The sequence below is a fragment of the Phycodurus eques genome, chromosome 13, assembly GCF_024500275.1.
Source record: "Phycodurus eques isolate BA_2022a chromosome 13, UOR_Pequ_1.1, whole genome shotgun sequence".
Classification (NCBI taxonomy): domain Eukaryota; kingdom Metazoa; phylum Chordata; class Actinopteri; order Syngnathiformes; family Syngnathidae; genus Phycodurus; species Phycodurus eques.
This window is the reverse complement of record NC_084537.1, coordinates 24343858-24358618: the sequence shown is the minus strand read 5'-3', so window position 1 is coordinate 24358618 and position 14761 is coordinate 24343858. Positions and strand designations below refer to the sequence as shown.

The 14761-nt window shown below is 45.1% G+C and overlaps 1 protein-coding gene across 1 annotated transcript; it reads right to left on the bottom strand.

The window, feature by feature from the left end:
* Positions 1-480: 480 nt before the first annotated feature.
* Positions 481-9145, bottom strand: LOC133411440 (glutamine synthetase). Its single transcript, XM_061693834.1, has 7 exons — positions 9027-9145; positions 8254-8454; positions 6481-6642; positions 6001-6147; positions 5791-5918; positions 2666-2865; positions 481-1469 (listed from the first exon to the last, which is right to left on the bottom strand). The coding sequence occupies exons 2-7, from the start codon at positions 8417-8419 to the stop codon at positions 1157-1159; spliced, it is 1116 nt and encodes a 371-aa protein (XP_061549818.1). The 5' UTR covers positions 8420-8454; positions 9027-9145; the 3' UTR covers positions 481-1156.
* Between the last annotated feature and the right edge of the window lie 5616 nt (positions 9146-14761).

Below are 14761 nucleotides of genomic sequence, written 5' to 3'. Positions count from 1 at the left end.
CTGCCACAATCAAAATTGAAACAAAAGGCTTGAAATATTTCATTGTGTGTGTTGTGAACTAATATAACATACGAGTTTCACTTTTTGAAACAAATTATTGAAATAAATGGACTTTCAAATTTTCAATTTATATTTTTTGGCACATACTTGTGGTCACTTTTATTGACTTAACACTCCCAAGCTGACAAACAAGGGGTGTGTGCACTATGCTTATTTGATGTCACGTCCAACAGGCGGTGTGCGCTGATCTCATCTTCATCTGAGTCAGCGGTCTCATGTTAACATGGGATGCAAAAGGGAGAGCACAAAAAAAAATAAAAATAATAATAATAATAACAAAATACACTGGTAAACGTTTTCAGACTGCTCGTCGAGACACTAACAGGCTGATCAGGTTCAGCAGAAGATGCTTTTGTAATGATTTAGGCTGCATACATAATCACTTCCACTTGAATTTAAAAACAAGACAAGACAGCAATGTCGTGATAAAAATAAGTTTTAAATGTATCAAGAGAAAAATAACCAAGGTTCAGTAAACTTGACAAATTTACCAAACTGGGTGCCTTAACGAAAGGATAAAACTCCTTGAGGAAAATCTACAAATGGCATTATGGACAGATCCACCACATTTGAACGTCATACATAATCTGGGCACAGACATCTACAAGTGTACCAACATAGTTGACCCAGTGTGTCAGAAATCTGAAGACAAACGTTGCCATTTAAAAATACACATAATAAAAAACAAAATCAAAGAGTTAGTACCGTGGGTAGTTGGAAAAGACCAAAGTAAATTAGCAGGACATGAACTAAAGACTTGTTAAACCGTACATGCTGTGCAGCTTTAGCAGCTCTACGCTTCAGTGTCCATGTGCTTGAGTTCATTTATGGGATTGGGGAACAGCATTGACATGGCTAGAAAAAGACGTTACAAAAGCCAATCCCTTCTAATGACGAGGGGAAGGTGTACCCTGCCACGACCAGAGGGGGACTACTAAAGACTTTAATTAGCCATTTTAAGTTGACCAGCCAACTTGAAGCCATTTAAAATGCAGGTTAAACAGTGAGAGGGGTTGGGAAGAAAATACAGTACTACTTCAAAGAAAAGGTCAATTTAGGAGGGTGGGCAGTTGGAGTCAATCCACGAGTTGTGGCTTCAGTAATCCGCGGGTTCATCGCCCTCTTCGCTCAGCAAACAGGTGCGAACGAGCGCCTCTGTGACGCCATACGGGTCGCAGTTGGCCGACGGGCGGCGGTCCTCGAAGTAACCCTTCTTCTCCTGGCCCACGTTGCGCGGAATACGGATGCTGGCGCCGCGGTTGGCCACGCCTGCTGAGAACTCGTTGATGTTGGAGGTCTCGTGGTGGCCGGTGAGGCGGCGGGCGTTGTCCAGCCCGCCTTTGGGGTCGTAGGCACGGATGTGATAGCGGTGCCTCTTACCCAGCTTCTCGATGGAGTCCTCGATGGCTCTGGAAGGAGAAGGGACAGATCTTTGAAGACACATTCAGGACCGCATGGAATGTTGAGACTGGCCTACTGTGAACATACAATGTCCAGCCTTAAATGTATTCGATGTTCAAACTTAAGCATTGCAGAGGATCACACTGAGCTAGCAGTACGAGGAGTTCTCCGTTTTGGATGCTCCGACTTTGGATGTTTTGTGGGTACGAACGGCATGCGATGAACTAGTTCACGTGCCAGAACGTACGCTCAGTTATTACTGTACACAGTTTGTCATGTGATTGTTTTAGATTTCTGGTCTAGAAGTTTAAAAAAAAAAAAAACATTTGCTGTAATTATGACTTTACTACTGCGGTAGGTTAGCACAAGACTACAGTGCATTCCGACTTAAATTACGTTTGACCAAATAACATGCATTTGCATTAAAATGTCCATGCAAAATAGGTTGCATTTAACGATCCTGCTTAAAACAGAATTCGCAACGGCAACGAGATTCAGACTGGACGGGCAACCAGTTGAGGTAGCATGCGAGCGGAAAATAGTGTCACTATGTAAATTAGGTCCTCCGTACGGCTCGTTTCCATCTTCGACATGTCAAGCTGATCTTCAGCTTTGTCCGAAATTATTCAACGTCATGAAACAGAAGCCCTAGAACTAAGCCATGTGGAGCACCACATATAAGATGATCAATAAAACAAAGAAATAAACTACGATGACTTAACCTAACAGACTCATTTCATTCTTAGACATGTCAAGCTGATCTTCAGCGTTGTCCCAGATTATCCAATGTTAAAGAAACAGAAGCCCTAAAACTGAGCCATGGGGAACAGCACATTGAAGAGGAGCAATAAAGAAACTATGCAAAGCAAAGAAACTATGATGACTTGACAAAGTAGAAACCAATGCAATGAGAAAATGGACAAAGGAGTTATGTGCTGTTCAAATGTGTCCACTTGATGGCCAGTTTGTGACTGAGCTCTGGCAGCCACTGAAATGTAGTCTTAATGTAGGTGAACTTCAGCTTTGTCCCTTTTAGTGGGAAGGACTTTTGCACAAGTTACCACAGTTCTGTTCCTACGGAAATTAAACATATGATCTTGAATTGAGCAACATTTCACAGTACTTTTACTTGTCTAAGGTCAAAATTTCCCTGTTTTTTCTGCATCACCATCTCAACTGAACCAGTGAGCTCTTTAACACTCACTTCAATCCACAGTCTTCTCTCATCTCCTTCGTGCTGAAGTTTGTGTGGCAGCCGGCGCCGTTCCAGTTGCCGGGGATCGGCTTGGGGTCAAACGACGCGATCACTCCGAAATCTTCGCAAACGCGGTGCAGGATGAAGCGCGCAACCCACAGATGGTCGCCCATGTCGATCCCTTCGCACGGGCCAACCTGGAACTCCCACTAGACGCACATGCAGACGTCAACATTAAAACGTGAAATCCAACATCCTTCCCCTCGACATCTTAGGCATTTTAGGGTGTCCTGAAAACTGCTACATGCAGGCGCATGCCAATAAATTTGAATCTCAAAATTTAAGGCGTTAAATAAAAAAAACTAAACTCATACAGAGACATTAAACACGGGAGAAAAAAACCCCCAAAACTTCAGAAAGCCAATTCCTACATTTACAATTATTTTCATTGATGGTTTAATGGTTGGTTACGGTTTCATGGTTCAAATTCAATTCACCTCTCCTTGAGCAGTCACCTTATCGTGGTGGAGGGGTTTGTGTGTCTCAATGATCCGAGGAGCTAAGTTGTCTGGCAAACCGGTCCTAGGTGAGGGACCACACAAAGCACGGCTCCCAAAACTCCTATGAAGAATACATTAACTGGATCGAGGTTTCCCTTGCCTGGACGCGGATCACCGGAGCGCCTATCTGGAGCCAGGCCTCGAGGTGGGGCTCGAAGGAGAGCACCTAGTGCCGGGCCTAGCCCAAAGGGTAACGTGGGTCCCCCGTTACATGAGCTCACCACCTGTGGGAAGGGCCATAGGGGTCGGGTGCAATGTGAGCTGGGCCCTGGAAGAAGGCGGGGACCTTGGCGATCCAATGCCCGGCTACAGAAACTGGTGGCCAATCGGAGCTGTGGCCGTAAGGTAGTCAGTGCCTGTCATGGCGGCAATCCCCGAACCCGTTGGTGGACACCAGTGGTGAGGGATGCCGTCAAGCTGAAGGAGTCGCCTATCGGGTCCTTTTTGGCCTGTGTGACTCCTGAGGCATCTGATTGGTACAGGCTGGCCAAGCGGAATGCAGCTTTGGTGGTCGCTGAAGAAAAAAACTCTGGTATGGGAGGAGTTTGGTGAGGCCATGGAGAACGACTTTGAGGAAATTCTGGTCCACCATCCGGCGTCTCATGAGGGGGAAGCAGTCCACCATCAACACTGTGTATAATGGGGATGGGGCGCTGCTGACCTCGACTCTGTACGTTGTGAGCCGGTGGGGAGAATACTTCGAAGACATCCTCAATTCACATTTTCAATTCTCAATTCACAGACATCCCCACTTCCCACGAGGAAGCAGAGTCTGGGTTCTCTGAAGCAGGCTCTCCTGTCTCTGGGGTTGAGGTCACCGAGGGGGTTAAAAAGCTCCTCTGTGGCAAGGCCCTGGGGGTGAATGAGATTCGCCCAGAGTTCCTAAACGCTCTGGATGTTGTAGGGATGTCCTGGTTCACACGCCTCTGCAACATCACATGGACAGTGCCTCTGGATTGGCAGACTGAGGTGTGGTCCCCCTTTTGAAGAAGGATAAAGAAGGGGGACCAGAGGGTGTGTTCCAACTACAGGGGGAAATCACACGCCTCAGCCTCCCTGGTAAGGTCTATTCAAGGGTGCTGGAAAGGAGGGTCCGCCGGGAAGTCGAATCTCAGATCCAGGAGGAGCAGTGTGGTTTTCGTCCTGGCCGTGGAACAGTGGAGCTCTTCATCCTCGGCAGGGTCCTCGAGAGTTCATGGGAGTTCGCCCAAACCAGTCTACATGTGTTTTGTGGACTTGGAGAAGGTGTTCGACCGTGTCCCTCGGGAAGTCCTGTGGGGGGTGCTTCGGGAATATGGGGTACCAAACCCCCTGATACGGCTGTTTGGTCCCTGTACGACCGGTGTCTGAGTTTGGTACACATTGCCGGCAGGAAGTCGGACTCGTTTCCGGTGAGGGTTGGACTCTGCCAAGCCTGCCCTTTATCTCCGATTATGTTTACAACTTGGACAGAATTTCTAGGCGCAGCAGAGGCGTAGAGGGGGTCCGGTTTGGTGGCCTCAGTATTGCATCTCTGCTTTTTGCAGATGATGTGGTTCCGTGGGCTTCACAAAGCCGTGATATCCAACTCTCACTGGAACGTTTCGCAGCAGTGTGTGAAGCAGCTGGGATGAGAATCAGCATCTCTAAATCTGAGACCATGGTCCTTAGTCGGAAAAGGGTGGAGTGCCCTCTCCAAGTCGGGGATGAGATCCTTCCCCAAGTGGAGGAGTTCAAATATCTTGGGGTCTTGTTCACGAGTGAGGGAAGAATGGAACGTGAGATTGACAGGCAGATCGGTTCAGCGTCTGCAGTGATGCGGACTTTGCGTCGGTCCGTTGTGGTGAAGAAGGAGCTAAGCCGAAAGGCGAAGCTCTCCATTTACCGGTCGATCTACGTTCCTACCCTCACCTACGGTCGTGACCGAAAGAACAAGATCCCGGATACAAGCGGCCGAAATGAGTTTCCTCCGCAGGGTGTCCAGGCTCTCCCTTAGAGATAGGGTAAGAAGCTCGGTCATCCGAGAGGATCTCAGAGTAGAGCTGCTGCTCCTCCACATCGAGAGGAGCCAGATGAGGTTTCTGGGGCATCTGATTCGGATGTCTCCCGGCACGTCCCACCGGGAGGAGACCCCGGGGACGACTCAGGACACGCTGGAGAGACTAAGTCTCTCGGCTTGCCTGGGAACGCCTCGGAAGAGCTGGAGGAAGTGGCTGCGGAGAGGGAAGTCTTGGCTTCCCTGCTGAAGCTACCGCCCCCGCGACCTGACCTCAGATAAGTGGAAGACAATGGATGGATGGAAATTCAATTCATCTGATGGTGAAAAAAAATCTAATATTTCACTCATGCACTGTAGTGAATCTATACAATACGCATCACTTTTTGAATTGAACTGCTGAAGTTTTCCCACAATATTGTAGTTTATTTCAATGATCCTAAGTGACATGAATTATACTTTTTTTTTTTTTTTCCAATTTGTCATCTTGGACTATACAGTACATTATTTTTTCATTTATCATTTAAAATGAGTTATTAGTTTTTGATCATACGTTGTTATGAGATAACAATAGGCATGACAGTCTACTTGATTCTTACCTGGGCCGGCATCACTTCTGCATTTGTGCCACAGATCTGAACCCCAGCGTAGAGACAAGCTCTGTAATGGGCCTCCACTATATCTCGTCCATAGGCTTTGTCTGCTCCCACACCACAGTAGTATGGACCTGAGAACATATCAGACGTTATATTTATATTCAAACAAGAACATTGGCACTTTACTACATTTTTTATTTTATTTTTTGTCACCTTGAGGTCCTGGGAATCCATTGGACGGCCAGCCAAAGGGGTGTCCGTCCGTGCCCAGGATGGTGTACTCCTGCTCCATGCCAAACCAGGGAACTTGCTCTTCTACCATCTTCATCACCTTATTGCATTTCAGCCGCAGGTTGGTTTCTGCACACGTAGGGGAAAAAAAAGGACATTAGTTGCAAATAAACCCTATAATTGGTATTTGTGTGTCACATATTTTCTCCTCACGTGAGGGCGTAAATTTGCTTCAGATGGTGTGCACTTATAGCATTTGCCCTACCGCGTGCCCGCTAATTAGAGCATGCAACGTAACACAAAGGCCCAGTTCTACTGTACGCATGCAGATAGAGAAACGTGACAGCTGTGCGCCCATCTGTTTCAAGCCAGCAGGAGGTCACCCTCAGGTGAGTCAGCTGACATGCAGATAACTTTTTTTTAATAGCAGTCAAGTATGTTATTTTTTCAGTGGTTTTATACCTGCAGGCATGCGGTTGTACTTGAAAACCTCACAGAGCACCAGCTTGTTTGGGTCTTTGCGAAAGGGGTCACGGAACATGGCGGCAGGGATGAGATACATGTCGCTGTTGGAGCCTTCGGCCTGGTAAGTGCTGGAACCGTCGAAGTTCCATTCGGGAAGTTCTAAAGGAGCAAAAGGTCACACAGGGAATTGGGTCACATTTTACATAGCTTCCAATCACAGTCAACAAAGCCACTATTATCAGATGTCTTCAAAGAGTCATCAGAGTGAGTATCTGGTGTCATTTTCCCTCAGATTATCATAAACATTTAACTTGTTCAATATTTCTGAAATGAGAAAGAACGATCCCCAATCAGGAAGTTTGCGCCGGACACAAACAGGAGCAACCAATTTAACTGAGTGTAACACAACTCAGGTCATTCATCACAATAAAAAAAAAAAAAAATAATAATAATAATAATTTTAAAAAAGGGGAAAGTTTACAACTTCATATTACCATTTTTCTTCTTAGTATTTTCCAGCAATCTGGATGCCCACTATAGTGCCCTAAAGCGAGTTTGACATTTTGTAGTGCCGTTCAAATATCCCCAATAGGGTCCTGAACGTGACCCACAGTACGTCTCCAAAAGTAGTGAACAACACACACCACCGCACTGATACAGAAATGCAAAGGCATACAGAAAAATACAGAAGCAACACGTCACAACACACAGGGAAATAAAGTGTTTCATTTGTTTGTAATAGGTTTATGAAATGCACTGCAATATAAATGTTATAATTTATTACAGAAGGTCCACCAGCTTCTGTTGATCCAGCAAGTTGTAATTACACCACAGCAATGACGTAAATCAATGGCACGCTCAAGTTAACCGAAGAGTCAATTCATTAGTCCACTATATAAAAAAAGCGCTCCAGCTACTGTATGGTGATTAGGGAACGAGTGGTAATTCCAGACACCCCATTGTTATGCGTGTTGGCCATCTTGAGTAGATCATAACAGCAGTTAGAACACACATGGCCATTGTATCCTCATCATGTATGTGGGCGGGTGGTCCCTCACATTTAAAAAACAGGTGAAGATTAGGGTTGCAACATTCTTAGAATTTTGAAAAATGGGAATTAACAGGAATAAATGCGAATAGGCCCTGCAATTTACAACGTTCAAAGTTGGCTCCTAATAGGGAACTTGTATATATACAGTTGGGGGAAAATATATCTTTGCAGATTTCATGCAAGTCCAGTTAAATATGAAGAGTCCATTGCCTGAAAGGGTTTCTCAAACATGCAGAGGCTCGGCTTGAGAGAAGATTTTTATTTGGATGTTGAATGGGATACTCCTTTCCTTTGACATTTTGAACAGGACCTTGTCAGTATTTTAGGACGGGGTGTTGGTTTGTTAGTTTTAACAGGTTGGGGGATAAGTAATATACAACTCAACATTCGTGTTTTTGTTCTTTACTGAAAGAACTGACCGCTCAATAAAACATTTGAAATTTGATTTAGTTGTACTTACAAGTAAATCTTTTGAAATGTCATGCTTTTAAAAATGGTACTATAGTGCATGGATGGAGGTCTGCGTATGACAAAACATGTTCATATTTATGCTACCTTTCAATAATGTTATTTCCAAAATCCCACTGTTTGACTTCTGATGGAAATTTACTGGGGACCCCCAGCCAGCCAGCCAGCACCCACCCCCCCCCTTTTTTTTTTCTTTTTAAATATTTTTTTAAAAATGAATGAGTTGCAAAGCCATTTGACAAGCTGCTTACCTTCAACACTTTTGGGCTCAAAATCCAAAGTCCTCGTTTTACACCGGAGCCCCTCTCCGGTTCCGTCGACCCAGATGTACATGGCCTGGACTTTATCGCCCTGACGCAACTCCAGGTAATGCTGCTTGATGACTTTGCTCAAGGTAGCGCTGGACGACGTGGCCATCTTTTCAATTATTATTATTTCCTACTATAACACACCTGGATGCAAGACAACAGGACGGGCGGGGGGGGGGGGGGGGGGGGGGGTAAGCAGACGTGAGACCCCAGCGTGCAAACAAAACAACCCCCCCCCCCCCCCAAAAAAAAATGGCCACCATTGTTCACTTTTCCAGAAAAACAAGACAGCAATAATACCGCGGAAATGATGAAAGCTCGTCGCGTTTGTGTTCCAAATCGAAGAGATGCGACGGAAAATTCCGTTATCCGGACAAATAAACGCCTGCGTCGTCGTCGTCATTTGTCCTTCGATCGAGGATGGCGTCGAAATGGTGACACGAGGAAAACGAAGCAATTACGAGAGAGTGCACATCCTGAAGAAATATTACATCAACTGCAGCTTCCGCCAGGTGACCGCTTCAACACAACTAACGCTACACTGACTAAAAGGAACGAATATTCGCCTCGAAATGTAGCCTGGTTGCAAATTTTAAATACACATAGAGATATCTATCTATATCTATCTATCTATATCTATATAGATAGATCAGCCAATACACAGTCCGGCAGCTTTTGCTGGCATAAATTCGAAGGGAGAGTTAAAGATAGTTTACCTGGAGAAAGGAGAAAATTGAAATAAAAACTAAAGGACTGGCAGGTCCAGTGTCTGGTCTTGCGCTGCCCCGTTTGTATTTCTACCATTCTCCGGTACCGAACCGCTGCTCCGGCCATATTTATAAGGGAGCGACGCGTTATTAGCATTCCCACACAGTTTCCAGGCAGGACACGCCCCGCTGCAACATGATTGGTTCCTGCGTCGGGATGACGATCAAAAAACATGTAACACATTTGGACGAAATAAACACAAATATGTTTGTTATGGTTAGGTTTAGGGCTACGGTTAGGTCTTATGACGGTTTAATATGGGTTAAGGTTAGGTTTAAGGGAGAGTTAGGACCACACTTAAATCACATCATTTCCAGTCTGGCGCATAGGGCGTGTTCTACTTGGACCCAGTAGCCAATCATAGTGCAGCGGCGCGTGTCCTGGAGCCAATGATATTGGAGTAGGACGTGTCGTGCCTGGAAACAATGTGGGAGTCCTAGTAATGCCCCGGCCGTACCTTCGGCGGCAGCCGCGTGTTCGCAACGTGTTTCTCTCCACCGCACGAGCTCTTTTCTCACGCGCGAGACCCTCCGTGCTTACACATACACGGTGTGGACTCAATGATCGGTCAAGATCGATCGTTGCTTTTTCTATCCCCTTCGAAGAAACGGGATTCGAAAAGGGAGAGCGCGAGCCCAAAATCCGTTCAACGGGACGTTAGTTTGTCCGTCGGCGCCCCCGTGTGTTTTAAATAGGTTACTGCTACTGGTTAGAATGGGGGAGTTTATATAATCCCATTAGCACTGGATCCGCACGTGCGCAATTTTATGAGGACACACAACCACGGACAATTTGTTCCATTTTCCTCCATCTTTATGTTGCTTAAATGTTTGCATCAATCATAGTTGACTAGCGTTGCAGTAATCTCCCCAAAAAAAACAAAAAAACTTTGAGTCATATATTCAAAGTACAGTATCGACTGCATCCTTCTATCTAGATTACAAGTATCAAACCCTAGGCCAGTGGGCCTCATCCGGCTCTCCGTGTCAAGTGTTTTTGGCCCTTGAATGCTGACCACTGATTTTCTTTGTCCAAAGCTGTTATGAAAATAAACACGTACATAATCAATCGCAGGGGCAGTTATACAATACGATATCGTCATTATTCGGGTTCCCACACGGCTCGTCTTCGGTCAGGCACAAAAGGTGTAATGGACCCGCGCTTTCGCCACACGCCTAGCATGTAAACAAACACCGTGCAGTTCAGCTTCTGGCTAGCGGATGTTATGGTTAGCGACACGCTTGGCAGAAATGTCAAACCGCTTAACTCGTTGGACAACACAGAAATGTGCGATCAGTGCAGCACAGACAAGTGAACTAGCACAGTGCGGCTGACATTGACATCTGAAATTGTTCTTCAAGCAAGCGCTTTGCAGTAAGCAGTTTGTTTCACACGTTCCCTTATTGTAGCCAATGTCAACCAAATGGTGACTTGTAAAACCATGTTACAACCCGAACTGTGGTTTCACTGTTCTAGCTGCCCCCCGTGAGGTCAAGTGCAACTGCGATGAGGCCCGCAATGAAAACAAGTTGGACCTGTCTGCTACCTTCAATATAGCTCTCTAAACTTAAGGGGCAGCTGCACAAGCTCTGTGTAAAAATGTACTTGCTTTACTTTAAGCAATGTGACTATTAAATTAAAGTGCTAGTTTGGTTTTAGTTAGGTGTATAGAGCTGCACAAGGCAAACACTGAGAGATGTTCTAATTCACATTCAATTACAAAGGTTGTATGTTAGAAACACCCACAAGTGAGATTTTGCAGGTTCACTCATCAAAAAGGTCGTCGAGAGTACAGTACACGTCATCCATCCATCCATTTTCTGTACCGCTTATCCTCAATTGGATTGAAATGGCCATTTAGTCATCGTGGCGGAAATTGGAGCACCTTCCCATGTGGATTTTTGGGTCTCTCAGGTCAAAGGCCGCCCTAGAATCCTGAGATGACATTGTGTGCGTGTGGAAGAGCTCAGCAGAACATGACTTGCATTTGGAACACGTTTACTTGAGACCTATTGTAATACAGTGGGCCCGGACAGTTTTCAGACCCCCTTCAATTTTTCACTCTTTGTTGTATTGCAGCCATTTGTTAAAATCATTTAAGTTCTTCCCCCCCCCCCCCCCTCATTAATGTACACGGAGCACCCCATATTGACAGGAAAGAAAAACTTAAACCCAATTGAGCATCTCTGGAAAGACCTGAAAATGGCTGCCCACCAACTGCGGTGCCCATGAGAATCTTTGCAACTGCACCAGCTGGCTCCTGGCTGCTGAACGTCTCCCTCAACATGCTCGCACAGGTTGGTGTTTATCGTTTTATCCAGGTATGACCACATACGTTAAATTCATCCATCCATCCATATTTGTTTTCTTCCGCCTCCACGAAACTAAAAAAAAAAAGACTGCTTTTCTGCTGTGCTGCAGAAAATACTGTATGCTGGTGCACAGTGCCTCCCATTGGACACAATCAAAATATTCTTCACATTTAAATAGTGTTCCAATTATAGATTGCATTGTGCATGCTTCCATATTGGTTCATAATCAATCCGTTATCAATCACTGTGTACCAGTGGTAGAAGTATATGAAAACCACTCCTAAACATACCACGTGGTGATAGTACTCTGATATCCATTAGCATCAATCAATCAATCAATCAATCAATCAAGGACTGGAGCAATAAAGAAATGTCTCCATCATTATTTATGAAGAGGTTTATCATTCAAAAAATGCAACTCAAAGTGCTTTACGTGGTTAAAATCAACTCCCACCTGCCACTCATCCACACCAACACACGCACACTCGCATATGCCCGCACACACGTTCACACGGGGTTCAATACAACGATAGAATGACCTACGGATCCCGTTGAGGAGACCCCATCTCGACGAGCCTTCAGCACCAGGAGCCGAGGCGACCGAGGAAGGACCGTGGCCGCGACACGTCGCGCTTCCCAGGGCTGCGGAGGGAAGATCGTCAAATATTACGCCAAAAATGGGAAACAATCAAATTGACAACATCGAAAACGATTGACTCGCCCCGAGGTTGCTGGGATGGGCTCCGACATGCCCGCCGCCCGAGTGAGGAGAAGCGGTACAGAAGATGGATGGAAGGATAAAATGATTGAAAACATAAATCACCGACTCAAAACTTTAAAAACTGCATGGAAATAATAATGCAACATTGACAATTAAATGAAAGTTACAACAAGCATGTTACATAAATAAATATGAGTTGAAAGCTAAAGTTAAAAGGTGGCTCTTGAACCTGCTCTGAAAAACATGAACGCTCTCTGCAGCCCCGAGGTGCTCCGGGCCGGCAGGCTGTTCCACAGACGGGGGCCGCAAAACTGGAACAACGGTATTATGTCGTGACATCTGAGCAACATCCTAACAACATGGCAGGATTGGCCAAAAAAATGACAAGTTTGTCAAAGTGCTGAGTCTGCTCGGAATAGCCACTGCAACCGGAGCATACCGCATCAAGAATGATGAAAATCAGATGATGGCTTCCGCAGAAATGCACTTTTTTTCTCCTCAACCCTTCCGTTTCATCTCAAATTTCAGTGACAAATTATCCACCGATGAGCTCGTACGGGCCAAAATTCTGACGGCTTCTCCTGGGCGACGCGTCAAAAGACGTCACTTTCCCGACAAAGTCATTATTATTCCTTATTATTTTCACTATTCATGAAAAGAGCAATCCGGGTAGTAGAATCGGTCATGTACTTCAGTCATCGAACAAGCATTTTTGTGGCTTTTGCTTTGCGGAGCAGAGTTTCAAGTTGCACTTACGGCTGTCGCGGCGAACTGCATTGACTGACATTGGTTTTCTGCCGAGTTGCCGAGCCAATGCGGTGATATCCTTTGCACATTGATGCAATTTAGAGTCTTCAATCAAGCCAGCGCGCATGTTTTGGGGACGTGGGAGGAAACCGGAGTACTCGGAGAAAAGCCGCGCAGGCACGGGGGAGAACACGTAAACTGCACGCAGGCGAGGCCGCATTTGAACCTGCAACCTCAGAACCCAGTCGTCCACCGTGCCGCCACATCTAAACATTGTTTAATTGATGTGGTATATTAATTACAAGGTACCATGTGCTTAACATTCTGAGTGTGGGCCAAACAGCCTGAAAGGTCAAATAAATTTACGTCCCCTGTCCTTTATTTGTCCCACAAGGGGGATTTACCTTCAACTCCACCGAGGTTATGTCCCAGGTTGAAGATAGAATTTCAGCCTATTTGTCTTTTTTCATTGTCATGTTGGGCCGGAGGGCATGACCCCGCCGTGCTTCGCCAGTCTGAATGTTCTTTCCAGTAATGAAAGACATGTGATGCTGGAGCTCATGCCAACTGAAGTCCTCCAGTCAACATGGGCCATAGTTCTGGTAGAAGATTATCTGTAAATGGCACGAGTTATACGTTTAAATGGTTGGGGGAATCGCTGAATGTTTCTACATTATTGTGTTATGGAGAGGAACGACGCTACCCGAAAGTCTTAGCACAGCGTAGCCGTAACGCGACGTCCCACAGCAGTTGTACTTACGCGTACAGATTTGTAACATTTCAACCCATAAATGTCACCAGCACAGCTCACCACCGTAGTAGTTGTACTTGCATGCTATATACCGATTGCCGGTGACCTCCGGGGGCCGTGGACCTGACTCCACACCGAAAAATGGCGAGCTGAAGACGCCTTTTGTGTTAAAGGTGAAAGGTCTTCAACAGACAAAAGCAGTCTTTAAAAAAAGCTTAGCGGATTGTGTATTTAGATGCAGAATTATAAGACGTTTTTTTTTTTGCTATAGTGTTTCAATACCGTTCCCTGCAGTGGTACACAAGTGTTATTTAAAAAAAAAAAAAAACTGCTGTTCTAAATTGAAGTTGAATCCTCAATCTCCGTAGAGAAAATATCTACGTAAAAACAAACAAAGAAGTACAGTATTCTGATTGTGATTTAATGCAAGACGGCAAAATTATACAAAATATCACCTTCCTTATTTTTTCACCACCGTTAGGTACAAAACAAAATACTAATGTGATGTGATTGCATCCTATTTAATACATCAATAAAGACATATCCATAAGCTTCAGCCGTCATGAAATAAGGTGCAGCACCCACAAAGCACCGACAGAGGGCAGCAGCCACCCATCTAGGAGTTCTTATGCCAGCATTCCTGTTCTTGTTCTCACAGTGACGAAACAACTGAGATACACGGGCTCTGTTCCAGAAGCCTTTTCTTAGCGAATGCCCCTTTAATCATACATTGAAAGTCTACACTGAAGGAACGCGTTAAAGATTTTCCCCCATAGCGATAAAAACCGAAATCAACATTCCCCACTCACTTTGATTGCAGCTATTACATGTCAAACATGTATTATGTGCAATGAACTGGCTTGTCAAAATGTAATTAAAAGGCCTTTTGCAGAAAGTGACAGGCAGTGGACAAAATGATCCTGTAGATGCAATACAGAAAATTGAGAGACAGGTTTCTTTGGTGTGTGTGCTTGTGTGTGAGATGAAAGACGCAAATGGTAAAAAAAAAATGCACTCCATTTTCATCATCACGCTTTCAATTAATAATCGCATGTCATCCATTCCTCTCTGAAATGGAATGTACAAAGGGCCTGTTTTATACATTTGTGTGCTGTGCGGTGTGTAATTGAGGAAGTAAATCTTTACGTTTTT